This window comes from Cricetulus griseus (genome assembly GCF_003668045.3).
Source record: "Cricetulus griseus strain 17A/GY chromosome 1 unlocalized genomic scaffold, alternate assembly CriGri-PICRH-1.0 chr1_0, whole genome shotgun sequence".
Lineage (NCBI taxonomy): Eukaryota > Metazoa > Chordata > Mammalia > Rodentia > Cricetidae > Cricetulus > Cricetulus griseus.
Genome location: NW_023276806.1, coordinates 53,049,748 through 53,066,886, shown reverse-complemented (window position 1 = coordinate 53,066,886; position 17,139 = coordinate 53,049,748). Strand labels below are relative to the sequence as shown.

At 38.5% G+C, this 17,139-nt stretch overlaps 1 protein-coding gene across 1 annotated transcript in view; it reads left to right on the top strand.

Moving 5' to 3' along the window:
- Positions 1-17,139, top strand: part of Ptpn22 (protein tyrosine phosphatase non-receptor type 22) — a 49,044-nt gene that overhangs the window by 11,390 nt on the left and 20,515 nt on the right. The window contains exons 2-13 of the mRNA XM_035451307.1: positions 3,419-3,527; positions 3,784-3,860; positions 3,982-4,077; positions 4,484-4,522; positions 5,552-5,623; positions 5,725-5,784; positions 6,379-6,521; positions 7,092-7,158; positions 9,370-9,447; positions 11,917-12,003; positions 16,016-16,068; positions 16,200-17,020. Coding sequence (XP_035307198.1) covers positions 3,419-3,527; positions 3,784-3,860; positions 3,982-4,077; positions 4,484-4,522; positions 5,552-5,623; positions 5,725-5,784; positions 6,379-6,521; positions 7,092-7,158; positions 9,370-9,447; positions 11,917-12,003; positions 16,016-16,068; positions 16,200-17,020 — 1,702 coding nt within the window. The remainder of the gene's footprint in view (positions 1-3,418; positions 3,528-3,783; positions 3,861-3,981; positions 4,078-4,483; positions 4,523-5,551; positions 5,624-5,724; positions 5,785-6,378; positions 6,522-7,091; positions 7,159-9,369; positions 9,448-11,916; positions 12,004-16,015; positions 16,069-16,199; positions 17,021-17,139) is intronic.

Genomic DNA, 17,139 nt, shown 5'->3' with positions numbered 1-17,139 from the left:
ATTCAACTTGAGTTCTAACTTGGGGGACCCTTAGCTAAGGAGTTTGGAACTTATTTTCCAAGGGGTAAAAAGGATTTACTGAAGTTACTTTAATCAGCATTGGAAAGATTAAGCATAAATTCAATTAATTGATATAATTACACCCAATAAATTTGAATGAAGAAAAAAAAACAGTGTGAAGATAAGGAGAAATTATAGGAGTTGAAGCTTGAAGGGAAAGAGTCTAATGGGTTTTATATCACTGCAATGATACGTCGTATGTTTAAGGGAGGAAACATTTTTTTCTTTTTTGACTCAGCTCCAGTCCACAGTTGCTTGGCCCCATTGCTGTAGGCCTGTGGTGAGGTAGAAGAGCATAACAGTGGGGGTGCAGTGGAGCAAAGCTGCTCACCTCATGGGTCCCCAGAGACAAAGAGACATAGAGCAACAGAAAGGGGATGGGGCAAGACAGATCTTTCCAGAGCATGTCCCCATGGCTTATATCCTTAAGTTAAGCCCTCCCTTACAGTAATACAATCATATTCTGAATTCATCAAGGGCTTAATTCACTGACTAGGTCACAGCCTTCAGAATCCAATATTTCCTCAAAGAACATCAGCTGGCAAGCAAGACTTTAACCCATGAGTCTTTTAGGAGGGGGGGGGTCATCATAGCCAAATCGCAGGAAGGAAATCTGATACAAACCTTGCATGGGAAGAACCAATTGAATGAACTTGCTAACTGTATCTGAGGTGGGAATTGTGGGAAGGAGGAACCTAAAGTCCTTCTTAGTTTCCCAGAATGGGACTGCTTGGAATAAAGATATTTCCATCAGCGTTTACAAGTGGGATAGTGATGCTTTTAGTTACAAATGTCTTGAGTCCGAAAATGCAATAAGATATTGAAATGGAAATTTCTAGGACCTGGATGGTAATTTGAAACGGAAATCTTAGTATAGACGTTTGAGACATATCCAAGTGATGCTGGAAATATAATAAAATTTTGGTAAATTAAATAAATCATCAAATTCTTATATGATCTCTTTAAGAGTTTATGGCTCTGAAGGAGGCATATCAAGAGAACAGCAGAAAATCAAAGATTTTTAAAGTTTGTGTATTGGGTATTTCTTTGTTAGAAATCAGAGAACAGAGAACCAGAAAGAAATAAGGGCAACTGGGAATGATGTATCCTAGTTAGTTTTATTATTGCCATGTTGAAACACCACAAGCAAAAACAAGTTGGGGAGGAAAGGGTATATTTCGCTTACACTTTCACATCATAGTCCATCACTGAAGGAAGCCAGGACAGGAACTAAAACAGGAGCTGAGGCAGAGGCCATGGAGGGTGCTGCTTACTGGCTTGCTCCTAATGGCTTGCTCAGCCTGCTTTCTTATAAAAACCAAGACCACCACCCCAAGGATGGCATCAATCACTAATTAAGAAAATGCCCTACAGTCAGATCTTATGGAGGCATTGTTTTTTCAATCGAGGTACCCTCTTTTCAGATGACTACAGCTTGTGCCAAGTTGACATAAAATTAGCCGTCACAATGAGTCAAAGAAAGAGTAGAAACAAGAAAATGCACACAGATGAGGGCCAAGGAAAGAAGACATTTCCAAACAGAAGCTAGAGAATAAGACCTAGTGGATGCTGAGGTATCTATCTGCTGGGAGGTGTCTAATACCCCTGTGTGACCAATTCTCTGTTAAGTAGTATGGAAATAATGAAGATCATTTTAATTCACTAAACACTTTCATTCATCATCAGAGGTACTTCTCCCTGTCTTCTTTTGCAAATTGGTTAGGTCTCACAAAATTCAGACCTAGTACACATATTTTTATTTTTTAAGTATAAAGGAAATGAAATTTAGGACTACATTAATTCTAGACAAGGATCTGATGAGAAATTATCTTACCATTTCTGTCCTCACATTTGGGTTTACGGTGTAACACTAAAAAAAAAAAAAATATAGGAATAAGCTTAAGGAATTATCATAAGTACTCTTTTTTTTCCATTTTTTAAAATTTGAATTAGAAACAAGCTTGTTTTACATGTCAGTCCCAGTTCCTTCTCCCTCCCCTCCTCCCCTGCCCCCACTGACATCATAAGCACTCTTGTCCAGCTGCATTAATAGCCCCTGCCTATCTCAGATCATATTCTACAGAGAGAATATGATTCTGTTTATGGCATTACTTGCTGCAAGAGTTGGCTTAAAGTTTGAGTCACATACAAATGCTTTGAAACTGAAATCTCTGAAATGTTGGCAGCTATAAACAGAGTGTATTTAACTCAAGTTCCATTTCTACTTAGAAAAGGTGATCTGGAGTGTAAAAAAGATGAGTGGAATTAATAATTTTCCGGTTGACATCAAACAGACCCTATAAAGAAAATAAATCATACTCCGTGGTATCTGTTCCTTGGGTGGAGCACACACACAGATCACTTTCAGAAGTTATTTGGTTACTTGAATAGCAGTTTCAGATTTAAGTCTTAACTGTCTGTGACTCAGCTGCAGTGTGATCTTTTCACTTCTCCAAAGTCACTGAACTGTATCATCCTTGTTTCCTGTCCTGAAAGAGTTTAGCCCCCGAGGCTGCGAAAAGAGTTGAGGTAGAATGTCTGAAAAGTGAAGGACAGCTATCTAGAGTTAGCATCTTATCCTACTTGTGTGTGTGCGTGTATGTGTGCATGTGTGTGTGTATGTGTACATGTGTGTGTGCATGTATATATGTACATGTGTGTGTTCGTGCATGTGTACATGTGTGTGTGTACATGTGTGTGTGCATGTATGTATGTATGTATGTATGTACGTGTGTGTGTGTGTGTGTGTGTGTGTGTGTGTGTGTGTGTGTGTGTATGTGCATGCCTGTGAGTGCACACACATGCACATGGGCTTACTCCTATTTGTGGTGCACGTGTATTTTTGGTTGTACATGGAGATATATAGAGACCAGAGAAGAACCTCAGATGTCTTTCCTTAGGAGTCATCTACTTTGTTTTGTGAGACAAGGTCAATCCCCTGGATCTGGGGCTTGCTAATTAGGCTAAACTGGTTGGCCAGTGAGCCCCAGGAATCCACCTGCTTCTAACTCTCCAGCAAATTTGTAAATTTGAGGCACTACACCTGGCTTTTTTAAAAAAAATATTTATTTATATCTTTGAGACAAGGTCTTTCTATGTTTCCCTGGCTGGCATGGAACTCACTCTGTAGACCAGTCCAGCCTCTAACTCACAAAGATCTGTCTGCCTATGTCTTCCAAATAATAGGGTTAAAGGCATCGGCCACCAATCTCAGCCCACACTTGGCTTTATGTGGGTTCTGGGAATCAAACTCAGGTTCTCCTGCTTGCAAGAGAGTATTTACTTTACCAAATGACCTGCTTTCCCAGGCCCCCTATCTCTTTCTTTGGAAAAAATTTTTCTTGGAATTGTATTACAGAAGCTGAAAAGACAATCTACAAAGTATAAGGCAGACAAAACATACCCTACAACTGTGGCTCAGAGGCCCAAGAATATCAAGAAAAACAGATACAAGGATATTTTGCCCTGTAAGTTTCACTTCTTCCTGTAAACTTCTACTTCCAATTTTAGACACCACTCCACTTTTTAACCAAGTACTTGTCCTTAATCTTGGAATATGACACTGACAGATTAGTTGTAGTATTTATGACTATAAAAGTAAATTCACCCATTTAATTACTTGTTCACTTATCAAAGACTTTTAGCAAACACCACTCTTGAGACCTAACTTGACCCTCTATGTAGGACTTCTCAGTTACACTGTACCTTTCTCTTGCATTCTAGATGATCATAGCCTGGTGGAGCTGTCTCTGATAACTTCTGATGAGGATTCCAGCTATATCAATGCCAACTTTATTAAGGTAGTCGGAGAGGAAATAAAACATTCCATGTTTTTCTGCGCACCTAAAACAGGGATGGGGAGAAGACTAAGGAGAAGATGCTTGCCTGTAGTTACCTCATGTGGTTTCTGTTCCCCTTTAGGGTGTCTATGGACCCAGGGCTTATATTGCCACCCAGGGTCCTTTATCTACAACTGTCCTGGACTTCTGGAGGATGATTTGGGAATACCGTATCTTGGTGAGTGCAGAGTTGCTTCTGGTGCTTTAGTAGAGGGGGCAGGATGCAGGATGTGACTGAGGGTTCCCAGCTGTTAAAAACAGTGCTTTTCTTATGGCTTGATGATATTTCAGAGGGCATGTATCTTTTTATCAATATTACAATGTATTCCTGTTCAAGAAAATGAAAGTTGATACCTTGACAGGCTCTTTTGGTAACAAGAATTTATTGTGCTGACTAAGGAGCAGGGAAATGGAGACAGAAAGAAGGAAGAATAAGAACATCTCTTAATTCACTAGCATTTCTTTTGGGGTTAAAAAGCAAAGTCAACAAAACAACAATGCTTAATACTTCCTGACTGTGGGACTTGGGCAGTATGGTCTTCTCTAACTCTGTAGATGTTTACGTTTCTGTTTGATGCCTTCAGGTCATTGTCATGGCATGTATGGAGTTTGAAATGGGAAAGGTGAGTTGCTCTTCAGGACTGGTTGATCTGAAGGTGAAGTAGAGGAGGCATCAATGGTTGTAGAACTTTCTTTAAGTGTGCCTGGCCAGGAAAAACCATGCCATTTTCCTAGTTCTCAATTTGGGGATACCACATGATCCATAGGGGGTTTCACCTCCAAGAACCCCAGTAGCTCCTGTGCTATAAAGTTAAAGAAAGGAAGAAAGGAGGAAAGAATACCATTTCCTTCCTGATAATCAGATGTTTTAACTGCCCATTAGAGACTCATCCTGTGCCACCGTTGCATGTGACCACTGAGCATTTGCTAGGGATTGCATGGTGGAAGAACTCAATAATTTTATTTTAATTGGTTTAAAACTAAAAAACGAACCTTCATTTCAGCTATTGAAAAATTGATTTGGGGGTATGTGAAACTTTTTCAAATAAAAATTTGATTTGCTATAAATGAAAATATTTCCAATGAAAATTTAGCATTTACTTGAGTGATATAAAATGTACATAGGATTTTTGATATTTATTACAATAACAAGGCAAGTGCATAGTACTGTTGTATCTTGACTACATGTTAAATATTTTGGTATATTGGGCTAAAATACATTTCACATCTTTTCATTTTTAGATGTGGTGCTAGGAAATTCAACCCTAAACGTGTGACTGGCCTTGCTACTCTAGTTTACTGTGGCCATTCTGAGCTGGGAATTCTAGTCACAGCTGAGGGAATCTGGCACTTAACTAGTGCAACTGGTTTAGTCAACAATTTCAGGTTTTTGAGATGCTAAAAATAGGTCAACAATCACCATTTCTACTTTTTTGGACTCCTAGGAAGTTTATAATTCAGACATCCTTTAATGTCTGTTTTTTATCCTTTGGAAATTCCTGATCATGTTGCTGGAGTTAAAAGTCCAAGAAGGTTAATTCTGCCTAACCTGAGGGACAGAGAGCTGCTTCTGAGTGAGGGAGTGGGTTTCATCTTGCAGGAGAAATTAGATTATATGGAGGGAAATCATTACCTTCTGTTTTATGCAACAGAAAAAGTGTGAGCGCTATTGGGCTGAGCCAGGAGAGACACAGCTGCAATTTGGCCCCTTTTCTATATTCTGTGTAAGTATGATGCGTTTCTGTTATGGCTAAGCAAAGCCTCTAGGATCTACTTTTTATAGAGCGTGCCTTTGAAATTGCTAATAATTTAATCTTCTCCTTAGGAAGCTGAGAAAAAGAAATCTGATTATATAATCAGGACTCTGAAAGTCAAGTTCAATAATGTGAGTATAGAACAGGAATGATAAAGTTGAGAGCTTGCTGAGATGAGACAGGTAAACATGTATGTGTGTGACTCAGGCTGTGCGTACAGTTATGGGGAGAGTTAGGACCTTTGATGTCTTGAGTAAGTCTTCACATTCATAAGAGATTCAGCTCCCAACCTGTTTCACACCACAGCACACATAGAAATGATTTTGGTAGTATGAATAGAGGTATTATGGACAGTGGCTAGACATTAGGGACCAACATGACAGCTGATGATGCCCTAGATCATCATGCTAAAGGCAACGGGATTCAATATAACAATATGTCTGTGACCTATTTGAGATATGCTAATTTGAAGAAGATTTGGTTTGGACTCTTTTCAAATCTACCTCCTCTTGTGTAGGTGGAGCTATTAAGGATAAGACAACGGAAAACATCCTCTTATTACTTTTAATTATGTTCATAAGGCTTGAGAGCTATATATAAGAAAGGAGAATAAATTGCAAGAAAAAAGGATATAAATGGAACTTAATCAGATTAATCTTTTGGTAGAATGAGGTGTAATCCTAACCTTGAATTCTCCTTTTAATCTGGCTATTTTTTTAAAATAGAAAACTAGAATTGTTTACCAGTTTCATTATAAGAATTGGCCAGACCACGATGTGCCTTCATCTATAGACCCCATCCTTGAGCTCATCTGGGATATACGTTGTTACCAAGAAGATGACTGTGTTCCCATTTGCGTTCATTGTAGGTAAGATGCTGCAGTGAATGAACTTTCTACTTTGAACAAACAAAATGGGGCTCTGGCTAGGGTACAATTCAAAGAAAAAGTCAATATCTGAACCATCTAGTATAAATTCAACTGATGCATTAAAATCACTTCTTTTAAAATTTAGTGTGTGTGTGTGTGTGTGTGTGTGTGTGTGTGTGTGTGTGTGTGTGCGCATGCACATATTGTCACAGCCTATATGTGGAGATCCAAACACAACTTTGGGAAGTTGGTTGTCTCCTTCCACTGTATGGGTTCTTGGGATCAAACTCAAGCCATTAGGAAAAGGCAATAAGAACCTTTACTCACTGAGACATTTTGCTACACCTAAAATTTCTTTTAAGTTATTTATGAACAATGATTCTGGGGACTCCTGTGAGAAGTTGCCAACACCTGTCTGAGGTCCACTGTGGCATGACAAACATGCTCTGGGACATGGTAGGACTTGAAAAGTTTCATTTCCTCTCTCTTACAATCTACTAAGGAATTTTCCAACTATTGTCAGTTAACTTTCTCAACAAGTACACATGCTACTGTGATCTTCTGTTTCAGTGCCGGCTGCGGGAGGACAGGTGTCATCTGTGCTATTGATTATACACGCATGTTGCTGAAAGATGGGGTGAGTTTCCCAGCAGACACTTCCTATTTCTCACTGCATGCAACTTCAACTTTCCAGAGCATCATCACAACTCATCTTTTCTTACAGAGTGGGCCATTTATAAATCTACTCTGTTATATGATTAAATGAGTTCCTCAGTTGGTGATTCTTAAAGTGTGGTCCCAGGGGAAGAGGTGGTAGCTCAATAATAGTGTACTTGTTTTATGAGAGGAGGCCCTGAGTTTGATCCCCAACATGACAATTCTCTAGGATCAACATTACCTGAGAATTTATTAAAAATATAAATTATAGACTTCTGCCACACTGATGAATCTAGGAAGTTTGGAGGGTGTGAACCAACAAGCCCTCTGGGTGATTCTGAGAAATGCTAGTTGGAGAACTGCTGCCCTGAATTACTTATTTCCCCTTGCTTTACCCAAACTGCTTTAGCAGATGGATTCAACTTACCACAATCAAGCTTTGTGCTGTTGTCTAGAAACCAGTGTGTGTGTTTGCATGGATGTGTGCATGAATGCATGCTTAGATGTGTGTGTGTGTGTGTGTGTGTGTGTGTGCATATGGAAAACAGAGATTCATATTCCTGTCTCTTAATTTTTCTATCTTTTTTTTGAGACAGTGTCTCTACTCAATCTTGATTTAGATAGGCTGGCTGGCTAGTGACCCATTTGTCATCCAGAGAACTGGGATTTCAGACATGCCTGGCTTTTGTGTGGGTGTTGGGGATTTGAATTCAGGTCCTCATGCTTGCATGGAGTGCCCTTTACCAACTGAGCTATCTCTCCAGCTCTAGGAAAAAAAAATTTTTTCAACACAGGGTTTCACTGAATAGCCCTGGCTGTCCTGTAACTTGTTCTGTGGACCAGGCTGGCCTTGAACTCAAAGATCTGACCTACTTCTTGCCCCCCCCCCCCCCCGTGTACTGAGATTAAAGAAATATGCCACCATTCCTGGCCAACTTAAAAAAATTTAAGCATTTTATGTGAATGGGTAATTATATCTGCCTGTATATCTGTGTGTCTGGTGCCCAGAGACCAGAAGAGAGCATCAGCTCATGGGAGCTATAATTAGAGACAGTTGAGAGCTGCCAAGTAGATGCTGGGAATGGAACCTAGGTTCTCTGGAAGAGACAGTGCTTTTAGCTGCTGAGTTATCTCTCTGACCTTAGAAATCAGTTTTTATGTCTGTTAGGAAATGAGAAGTTTAAAATATGGGCTTTAGATTTTCTAACTTCTTTTATTTCTCAAAACCTCAGGTGACTTATCTATTGAGCCTTATCCTTATGGTACTAGACATTTTATCACCCATGTAAGATTGTCCTAAGTTACATTAATCAGTCTTTTCTAGGGACAACACCAGCCTCTGAGTCAGTGGTTTTCTCACCCTGTAGGTCATGATCACTTTGGGGTCAAATGATCCTCTCACAGGGGCTGTCTAAGATCAGAAAAAACAGATATTTACATTATAATCAATGAAAATAATTTTGTGGTTGGGGGAGGGGTCACGACAATATGAAGAACATGAGGACCACCACAACATGTATTAAAGGGTCACAGTATTAAGGAGGTTGAGATCACTGCTCTAAGTGATGGCAAAAATGGTAAGAAGCTATTGGTTTTCAAAATGCATTCTTGGGGCTGAAGACAATGGCTCAGGGGTTAAGAGTACTTGCTGTTCTAGCAGAGGTTTGGTTACCAGAAACCACATGGCTATTCACAATCATCAGTGACTTCAGGGTTAAGGGATCCAATGCTCTCTTCTGCCCTTTGTGGGTACCAGGCACCCAAGTGGTGCATTTATGTGTAAACACTCATACACATAAAATAAAAACACATTTTTTAGTACATTCTTGGGGCTAGGGATATAGTTCCATTGGTAGAGTGATTGGATAACAATGCTTTACAGTTGATCTGTCTAAACTCGTATAATCCTGGAACATGGGTTTGGGGGCACATACCTGTAATCTTAGCACTTGGAAGGTAGAAGAAGCTGAAGGTTATCCTTGGTTAGACAGCAAGTCTAAGGGCAGCTTGGGCTAAATGAAACCCTGTCAGAAAGAAATAAAGAGAGGGAAGGAAGGAGAGAGGACAAAGGCATTCTTTTCTTGGTGTTTTTCAATATTAGAAGAATAGGTGTCACAGGAGTATGAGATTGAGAAAGTGACATGATTTGTTAGCAAAAAATAAATAAAGTATTTTTTCTTTGATTTGACAGATAGTTCCTGAGAACTTCAGTGTTTTTAGTTTGATCCAGGAAATGCGAACACAGAGGCCTTCGCTAGTTCAAACTCAGGTATGGACTATGGTGAACAGATTGCAGTTGTGTGTCTGCATCTTGCTGCATGTCTATGTTTATAGTGACACATCAAAAAGCTGCTGGGTATCCAGGGGTGAGACTAATTTACTAGGTGTTTTTCTCTAGTTCCAAATATCCCAATTCTTTTCCTGTACCATTTGTCCTGGATCAGATTATTTTCATTCCTCATATTTTACTACCTATAATATTATTTCTTGCTTACGAAGGAAATTGAAAAAAATTAATGAGTTTGACATATTAGAAAGAACTGACCAATGTTTTTGTTTTGTTTGTTTTTGGTTTTTGGTTTTTCGAGACAGGGTTTCTCTGTGTAGCTTTGGAGCCTGTCCTGGTACTCGCTCTGGAGACCAGGCTGGCCTCGAACTCACAGAGATCCACCTGGAACTGGCCAATGTTATGAGTCATAAGTAACTAAAAATTTTGTAGTTATAAATCTATAAAGCCACAGAAAATCAGGGATTTGCCATTTCTACTTAAAGAAATGATATATTTTCTATGTTATGAAGCAATGAAAAATGAAATTAGAATAAGCATATGCCTGTATCATGTTGACTGACTATTATCATTTCCCTATAGTTCCCTTGTCTATAGGCACACTTTAAAAACAGAATTTCAATTAGACTATATTATGTCCTACAACCTTTGATCCTATGTTAGACTGCCCACATTTGTTCATTTCACTAGGAATAGTCTTCCTTTTTATTCTAAGCCCAACTCTCTTATTGTCTATGGTATTAATTTCACATATATTTATACACCAATAACTTCACTCAACTTTATACATTTATACATCTTTAACACAAAACTTACCACGTATCCACTAATTAATTCACTCATGCATTCAAGTTTTTATTGATATTTATTATGTATCAGACATTTTTGTATATATTTTTAAGAATTATCTTTAAGTAGAAAGACCTTGAAGTGTTTCAAATCCCTTGCAAATGAACTTGTACTCAAGTTTAGATATAAAGCAGTTTAAAATGGCAGTTTAGATATTTTAATGTACAAGTTGTGAATGAAGGGAAAAAATGAAGAGCTATTAACACAAAAATATCTGTTTGGCCCACACAGGTTTTCCATGAACAGGTTGTGGAAAAAATAAATTTTTGTGTGTTGTCTGTAGGTGTTTTCTATATTCAACCTATGAGGGGAAAGTTTATGTGAAATGGAAGCCCTGGCTTGCTTAATGCTGTCAGGCTGGAAAGGAAGGCAATGCATATAAATACACAGAGACACCAGGAAGCACACAGCCTTGTTACATGAATTTCTGTGTTAAATTAATAAACATACCCCATTTCGGAAAAATCCATTTCCGTCTGGCCTAGTTTAGGAGTTTGGAGGGAAGTGAGGAAGCTCTTGTACTTCAGCATGGTTAATAACCAGCTAAACAAACCTAACGCTTGTAGCTGATCCTTCTGATGCTTCCTGTTTGATTCCCATTCTCACGCACTCTCTGTCTCTGTTTATTTCTGTCTCTCTCTCTCTGACAGGGTCTTACCTTATACCCCAGTCTGGCTTAGAATTTAATATTGAGGGACCAGCTGGCCTTGAAGTAGCAGCAATCTTTCTGCTTCAGCTTCCTGAGTGCTGAGTTTATAGAAGTGAACCACAATTGTTGGCTACGTTTTCTGTCTTTAAAAAATTACGGCATTCCAAAACTGTGCTGGGTGATATAGATGCTACATTGTTCTATTGCTAAAAATACCTTTTGGAAATGCCCTTAATTTGTTTGGGATTGTGTAAAGTATCAGAGGAAGTACTTCAGGAAGAAGAAAGGCCAAAATGAAGTATTAAAAAGCCGTAAACCTATATGGTAAGAGTAGAGGTCTTACTTCTCTACATTGAATCCTTTTGTAACCACAGATTTCTAACTTTTATTCAGTGGCTTGTTTACTTTTCGTTTGTATACTAAGACAAAATTTCAGCAACTTGATCTAAATACACTAAACTAAGTTAGAAGGTTCAGTTTGTAATCCACATACCAAGAATTACTTCTGAGTGGCTGTAAACAGGTATAATAGCCTTCCTACTTCATAGAGCAATTGTGATGGTCTAATTAGAGAATACATATTGAAGCTATCAATTCATGTACCACCCATGACCTGATTTTTTTCCATAAATGAAGGTGATTTACTCAAAAGTCATCTAGGATAACATATACACAAAGCATGCTAGCAAAGAAAACAGAGAGATGAAAGGTAAAAAGTAGGGTTAGAATATGAAAGAAACATGGCATTAAATCCTTACATGTTAGCTAGGGTTATGTAAAACTCTAGCCTAAAAGTGTATACAAATTTGCAATGAGTCACTCAACATAGAGCTCATATAGTGACATAGAGTTTAGTAATGTGTGTTGATAGGTGTTCCTATTTTGAAATTAGTTACTGTAATTCACCTGATGTTTTTGTTTTCTTCTTTTGCCTGGCTTGTGATACTCTCCAGGAACAATATGAACTGGTCTACAATGCTGTGTTAGAACTATTTAAGAGACATATGGATATTATTGGAGATGAACCCTCTGGAAGAGAGGTAATGTTGAAACTATATTTAAAAATAAATTATATATTATTTTTCATATGTTTTTGGCCAAAGTATCTCAGATTATTTGTAGGGCTTATGTATAGTCACAACTGGATTGGAATGTCAGGATTTTATAAGGCTTTGAAAAAACCTCCTGTGGAGGACAAATTAATTTGGGGTGGTTTAACTTAGAAAATTTATATCTTGGTTAGCTTATTACATGTAATTTTCAGCTAAATTTAGAAGCTGAATTTAATTAGGGCAAGCATGTGGTTTATTTGGGGGGGGTTGAATTTTTTTTATTTGAATTAGAAACAAGATTGTTTTACATGTCAATTCCAGTTCCTCTCCCTCCTCTCCTCCCCTGCCCCCTCAACTAACACCCTACCTATCCCCATACCCTTTCTGCTCCCCAGGGAGGGTGAGGCCTTCCACAGGGGGGTCTTCCCAGTCTGTCATAGCAAGCATTTGTTTTGAACCCAAGTTTTAGGTTAAATTAGTTAAATTTATAAATTCATAGGTGAGCGCTTTTACAGGTCCCATCTGTCTTTCTTTATAGCAAGCATACATCTCAATTTTTTTTTTAAATGAGCCAGAGACAGAGGCAGGCAGATCTCTGTGAGTTTGGAGGCCAGCTTGGAGAGTTCTAGGCTAGCCAGGGCTACACAGCGAGACTCTGTCTCAAAATACAACAAAACAAAACAAACTGAATATATTTATAATATACAATATGATGTTTTAAGGTTTGTATTCAAACAAAATAAGTTCAAGACCAGTCTGGATAACTTAACAAAACTTAGCAAAAAAAAAAAAATCAAGCTAATTAACATATTCATTACTTTATATACTTATAACTTAAGACCTATATCTATGCAGTTTTAATACATAAAACCTTATTATTAACTTTAGTCATTACATTTTATAGTAAACCTCTTGAATTTATTCTTTTTATATAGTTGTGTTTTTGTATCTGTTGATCAACATTGCCTCAAAGCCTCCCTCTTGCTAGTCTCTGTAGTTACCATTCTACTCTATGTGTTTATGACTTTGCATGACTTTAGAATCTATATAGGAATTATACAGTATTTGTCTTTCCATGTTTAGCTTATTTTACTTAGCATAATGTCCTCTAGGTACATCCATGTTGACAAATTAACAAAATATCCTTACTATTTTTCTTTAAAGATTTATTTATTTATTTTATGCCAGAAGAGGGCATCGGATCCCACTATAGATGGTTGTGAACCACCATGTCATTGCTGGGAATTGAACTCAGAACCTCTGGAAGAGCAGACAGTTGTCTTAATCATCTTTTCAGACCCCTCTTATTATTTTTTAATGGTACTTAGAATTGAACAAAGGGCCTTATGAATGCTTGGCAATTGCTTTAGCCCTGAGCTTTATCAACAGCTCTGGTTTTCAACTTTTAATTTTGAGACAGGGTTTTGCTAAGTTGTCCATAATGGTCTTGGACTTATGATCCTCTTGCCTCAGCCTCCTAAGTAGCTTCCATAATAACCCTGTGTCTCCATACCTGTCACTGGGTGTGTGTGTGTGTGTGTGTGTGTGTGTGTGTGTGTGTGTGTGTGTCTGTGTGTGTGTGCACTTAGCAGTGCAAAGCATGTAGAGGCCAGAGGTTAACATCAGGATGTCTTCCTCAGTGAAATTCTAGATCTTTGCTTTGATTAGACTGCCTAGTCAGCAAACCCTCTCTCTCTTGGGTCTACTGGTCTCTTGCCTTCAATATTGGGGCTATAGGTCTATCATACTTGGCTGTTATGTGATTGCTGGGGGTCCAAACACAGGTCCTCTCCCAGGCCATTATTTCCTTATTTTTAAAAGGAGCAATAGTAATAGCGTGCGAATATATGCCACATTTTCTATACCCATTTATCTATGGATGGATACTTGGTTTGACTCCATAACTTGTCTATTGGAAATATGCCACAATAAACGTATGAGTACACTACATTGATTTTATTTCCTCTAGAAGTGCCAGAAGTTAAACTGACAAATTATATAGTAGTTGTGTTTTTAATTTTTTGAGGGATCTTCATACTGATTTTTCATAATACATATACTAGTTCACATTTCCATCAACAGTAAAATCAGGCCCTTATTCTATATTCTTGCTAACATTTATCTATCCCCCACCTAGTCCTGGGGATTGAACCCAGAGACTCTTTAGTTTCGATTATTGATTCAATCACCTTAATAGTTGAATTATATTTAGATTTTTTATTTCTTCCTTAACCAGTTTTGGTAGGGTGGGTATCTCTAAGATCGTAACTATTTTATCTAGGTTATCCAATTTGTTAGCATGCAATCAATATATGTGATACTTCTATGCAACTGTTCATAGTATTTTAGTTCTTTTTGTTTCCACAAGATTGGTAATAATATCCACATTTTAATTTGTGTGTGAGGATACATGTGTAGATGTGTGAGCATGTATACATGTGAAGGCCAGAGGTTAACTTTGGGTATCATTCTTCAGGAGCCATCAACCTTAATTTTTGAGATCCAGTTGCTCACTGGAATACAGGAGGCACTAATTAGGATAGGCTAAGTACCAGGAAGCTCCAGGGGTCCTTTATCTCCACCTCTCTAATATTGGGATTACAGGTGTTAACACTATGCCAAATTTTTTTTTTTTTTTTTTTTTTGAGTAGCCTGTTCTGGGAATTGAGCATAAGTACTTCAAATGTGCTATCTATTCAGTCCCTGCACTTTCACTTTTGATTAATACTTTGAATTTTTTTTTTTTTTTTGAGACAGGGTTTCTCTGTATAGCCCTAGCTGGCCTGGAACTCACTCTCTAGATCAAGCTGGCCTGGAACTCACAAGATCCTCCTGCCACTGACTCCGGAGTGCTAGGATTAAAGGCATGCACCACTGCCACCTGGCAATTTTCCCCCCTTAATGTAGCTAAAGGCTTATCAATTTTGTTGATCTTTTGAATTTGTTCAGTTTTCCATTTTTCTTGTTCTCTATTTCATTTATCTCTGCTCTAATCTTTAATATTCCTTGCTGCTGCAAAGTTTGGGATTTATTTAAATCACCCTCCCACACACATCTAGTTCCTTAAAATGTAAAGTTAGGCTGTTCAGTTGGGATCTTTCTTTTTCAGACAAATATGTCATTTATTTTATACTAACCTATCCAAGCTAAATAAACATACTGCTTTATATTTACGCTGACATTTTTATTAATTTAAAAGAATTTATTACAATATATTTTGATCACATTTAACCCTTCTTCTCCCCCTAATTTTTCCCAGTACTACCACCTATTTCTCTATCCCTTCTTAACTTCATGTCCTCTTTTTTAAAAAAAGATTTTATTCATTTATTATATATACAGCATTCTACCTGCATGTTTGCCTGAATGCTAGAAGAGGGCACCGGATCTTATTATAAATGGTTGTGAGCCACCATGTGGTTGCTGAGAATTAAACTCATGGCCTCTAGAAGAAGAGCCAGTGCTCTTAACCCCTGAGCTACCTCTTCAGCCCGGAATGTCCTCTTTTATAACAAGTAACCCACCAACTCTAATTTGTACTGCTCATGTACATGGGTGTGGGACCAACCACTGGAGCAAGTTGACCTACCAGGAGCTATACCCTGAATAAAGCCCAACTTTCCCTTCCCCCCAAACCATTAACTGTCTATAGCAACTCAGCTAGGGGTGGGTAATATTGAGCCCATCCCCACTTCAATGCTGGAATGTTGACCGGCTTGAATTTTTTGGAGGTCTGGTGCAGACAAGACTGCTGGCTTGATTTCATGAATGCAGTGGTCTTATCATGTCCAAAACACACAGTTTCAGTCCAATCCTCCCTGATCTTTCTGTCTTCTTTTCCATGATAGTCCTTGTGCCTTGTGTGTATGTGTTGGGAGGGGGTGGGGGACATTACTTCCTAGTCTTCAAATATGAAAATATTGTATTGAATTGCTTCATTAAAAAAATAAGACAAACCAACCAATCAAACAAAAAAGAACTCTTGACATTTCTCTTAAAGATTGAAGCAGAATCTTCAGTTCCTGACTCTTGTTCTCCGGATTTACCAAAAAAGTGAGTAAATTTTGCATATCTAGATGTTGACTATTTGTGCCTAAGGAATGAAATCTCAATTTCTACTTCGCTGTGCTACTGGGAAGAGACCTCGTTCCAGTATGGCATCATCATTTTCTCCTTTGTTTCAGCGCCACAAAAGATGCAAAAACGACAAAGCAACAGAGCGAACAAAGGGTTCAAGCAGAAAGCGCAGACACTTCTTCCGTTGATAGGATTTCTGAAATAAGTGCCAAAGACTTCGTTTTGCGCTCGGCTAAATCAAGCCCTTCTTTTGACTTCTTAGAGCTAAACTGTGGGTGTAACAACAAGGCTGTCATAACCAGGGAAGGGCAGGCAAAGGCCTCTCCAATCGTGGGAGAGCCCCTTCAGAAATACCAAAGTCTGGATTTCGGTTCCATTTTGTGTGGGTCCTGTCCTGGCGCTCCGCCTATTAATACAGCAGACAGGTGTCGCAATTCAAGAACTCCAGTGATTCGGACCAAATCAACTCCTTTTGAACTGATTCAGCAGAGAAAAACACATGAGTTGGACATGGAAGACTGTTCTTTGTTCTTGGAATCTCAACTGCATGAGCCTTGTCTTGTGGAGCTTCAGGCACAAAAAGTGGTCCATGTTTCTTCGGAAGAACTGAATTATTCACTGCCGCGTGCCTCTGAGCAGCAGACATGTGATATCCCTTGTGTACCACAGCATAGCCCCAACACTTTTAGAGTGCGTTCTTGCATGTCTTTAGTAGAAGACCCGTATTTTCCATCGTCACCTCCAAATAGTGCTGATTCTAAGATGTCTTTTGACCTCCCTGAGAATCAGGATGGAGCAACTTTTCCTTGTGCTCTGTTGCCAGTCTCTCCTACAACCCCCCTCTCTTACTGTAATTCACATGATTCTTTAATGTCAAGCCCTGTGGCCAGTTTTCCCCTAACATTAAACCAAGAGACAGCTAAGGAAGGTAAGCTATGTTCTAAAATTTGTATAAGGTTTTGGACTTTGCCTTGTTTCCATTAAATACTTTGGTTTCTTCTCATTCTAACCCTTCTCCCCCTCTGCTTCTTTTTATTCTTTCCTTTT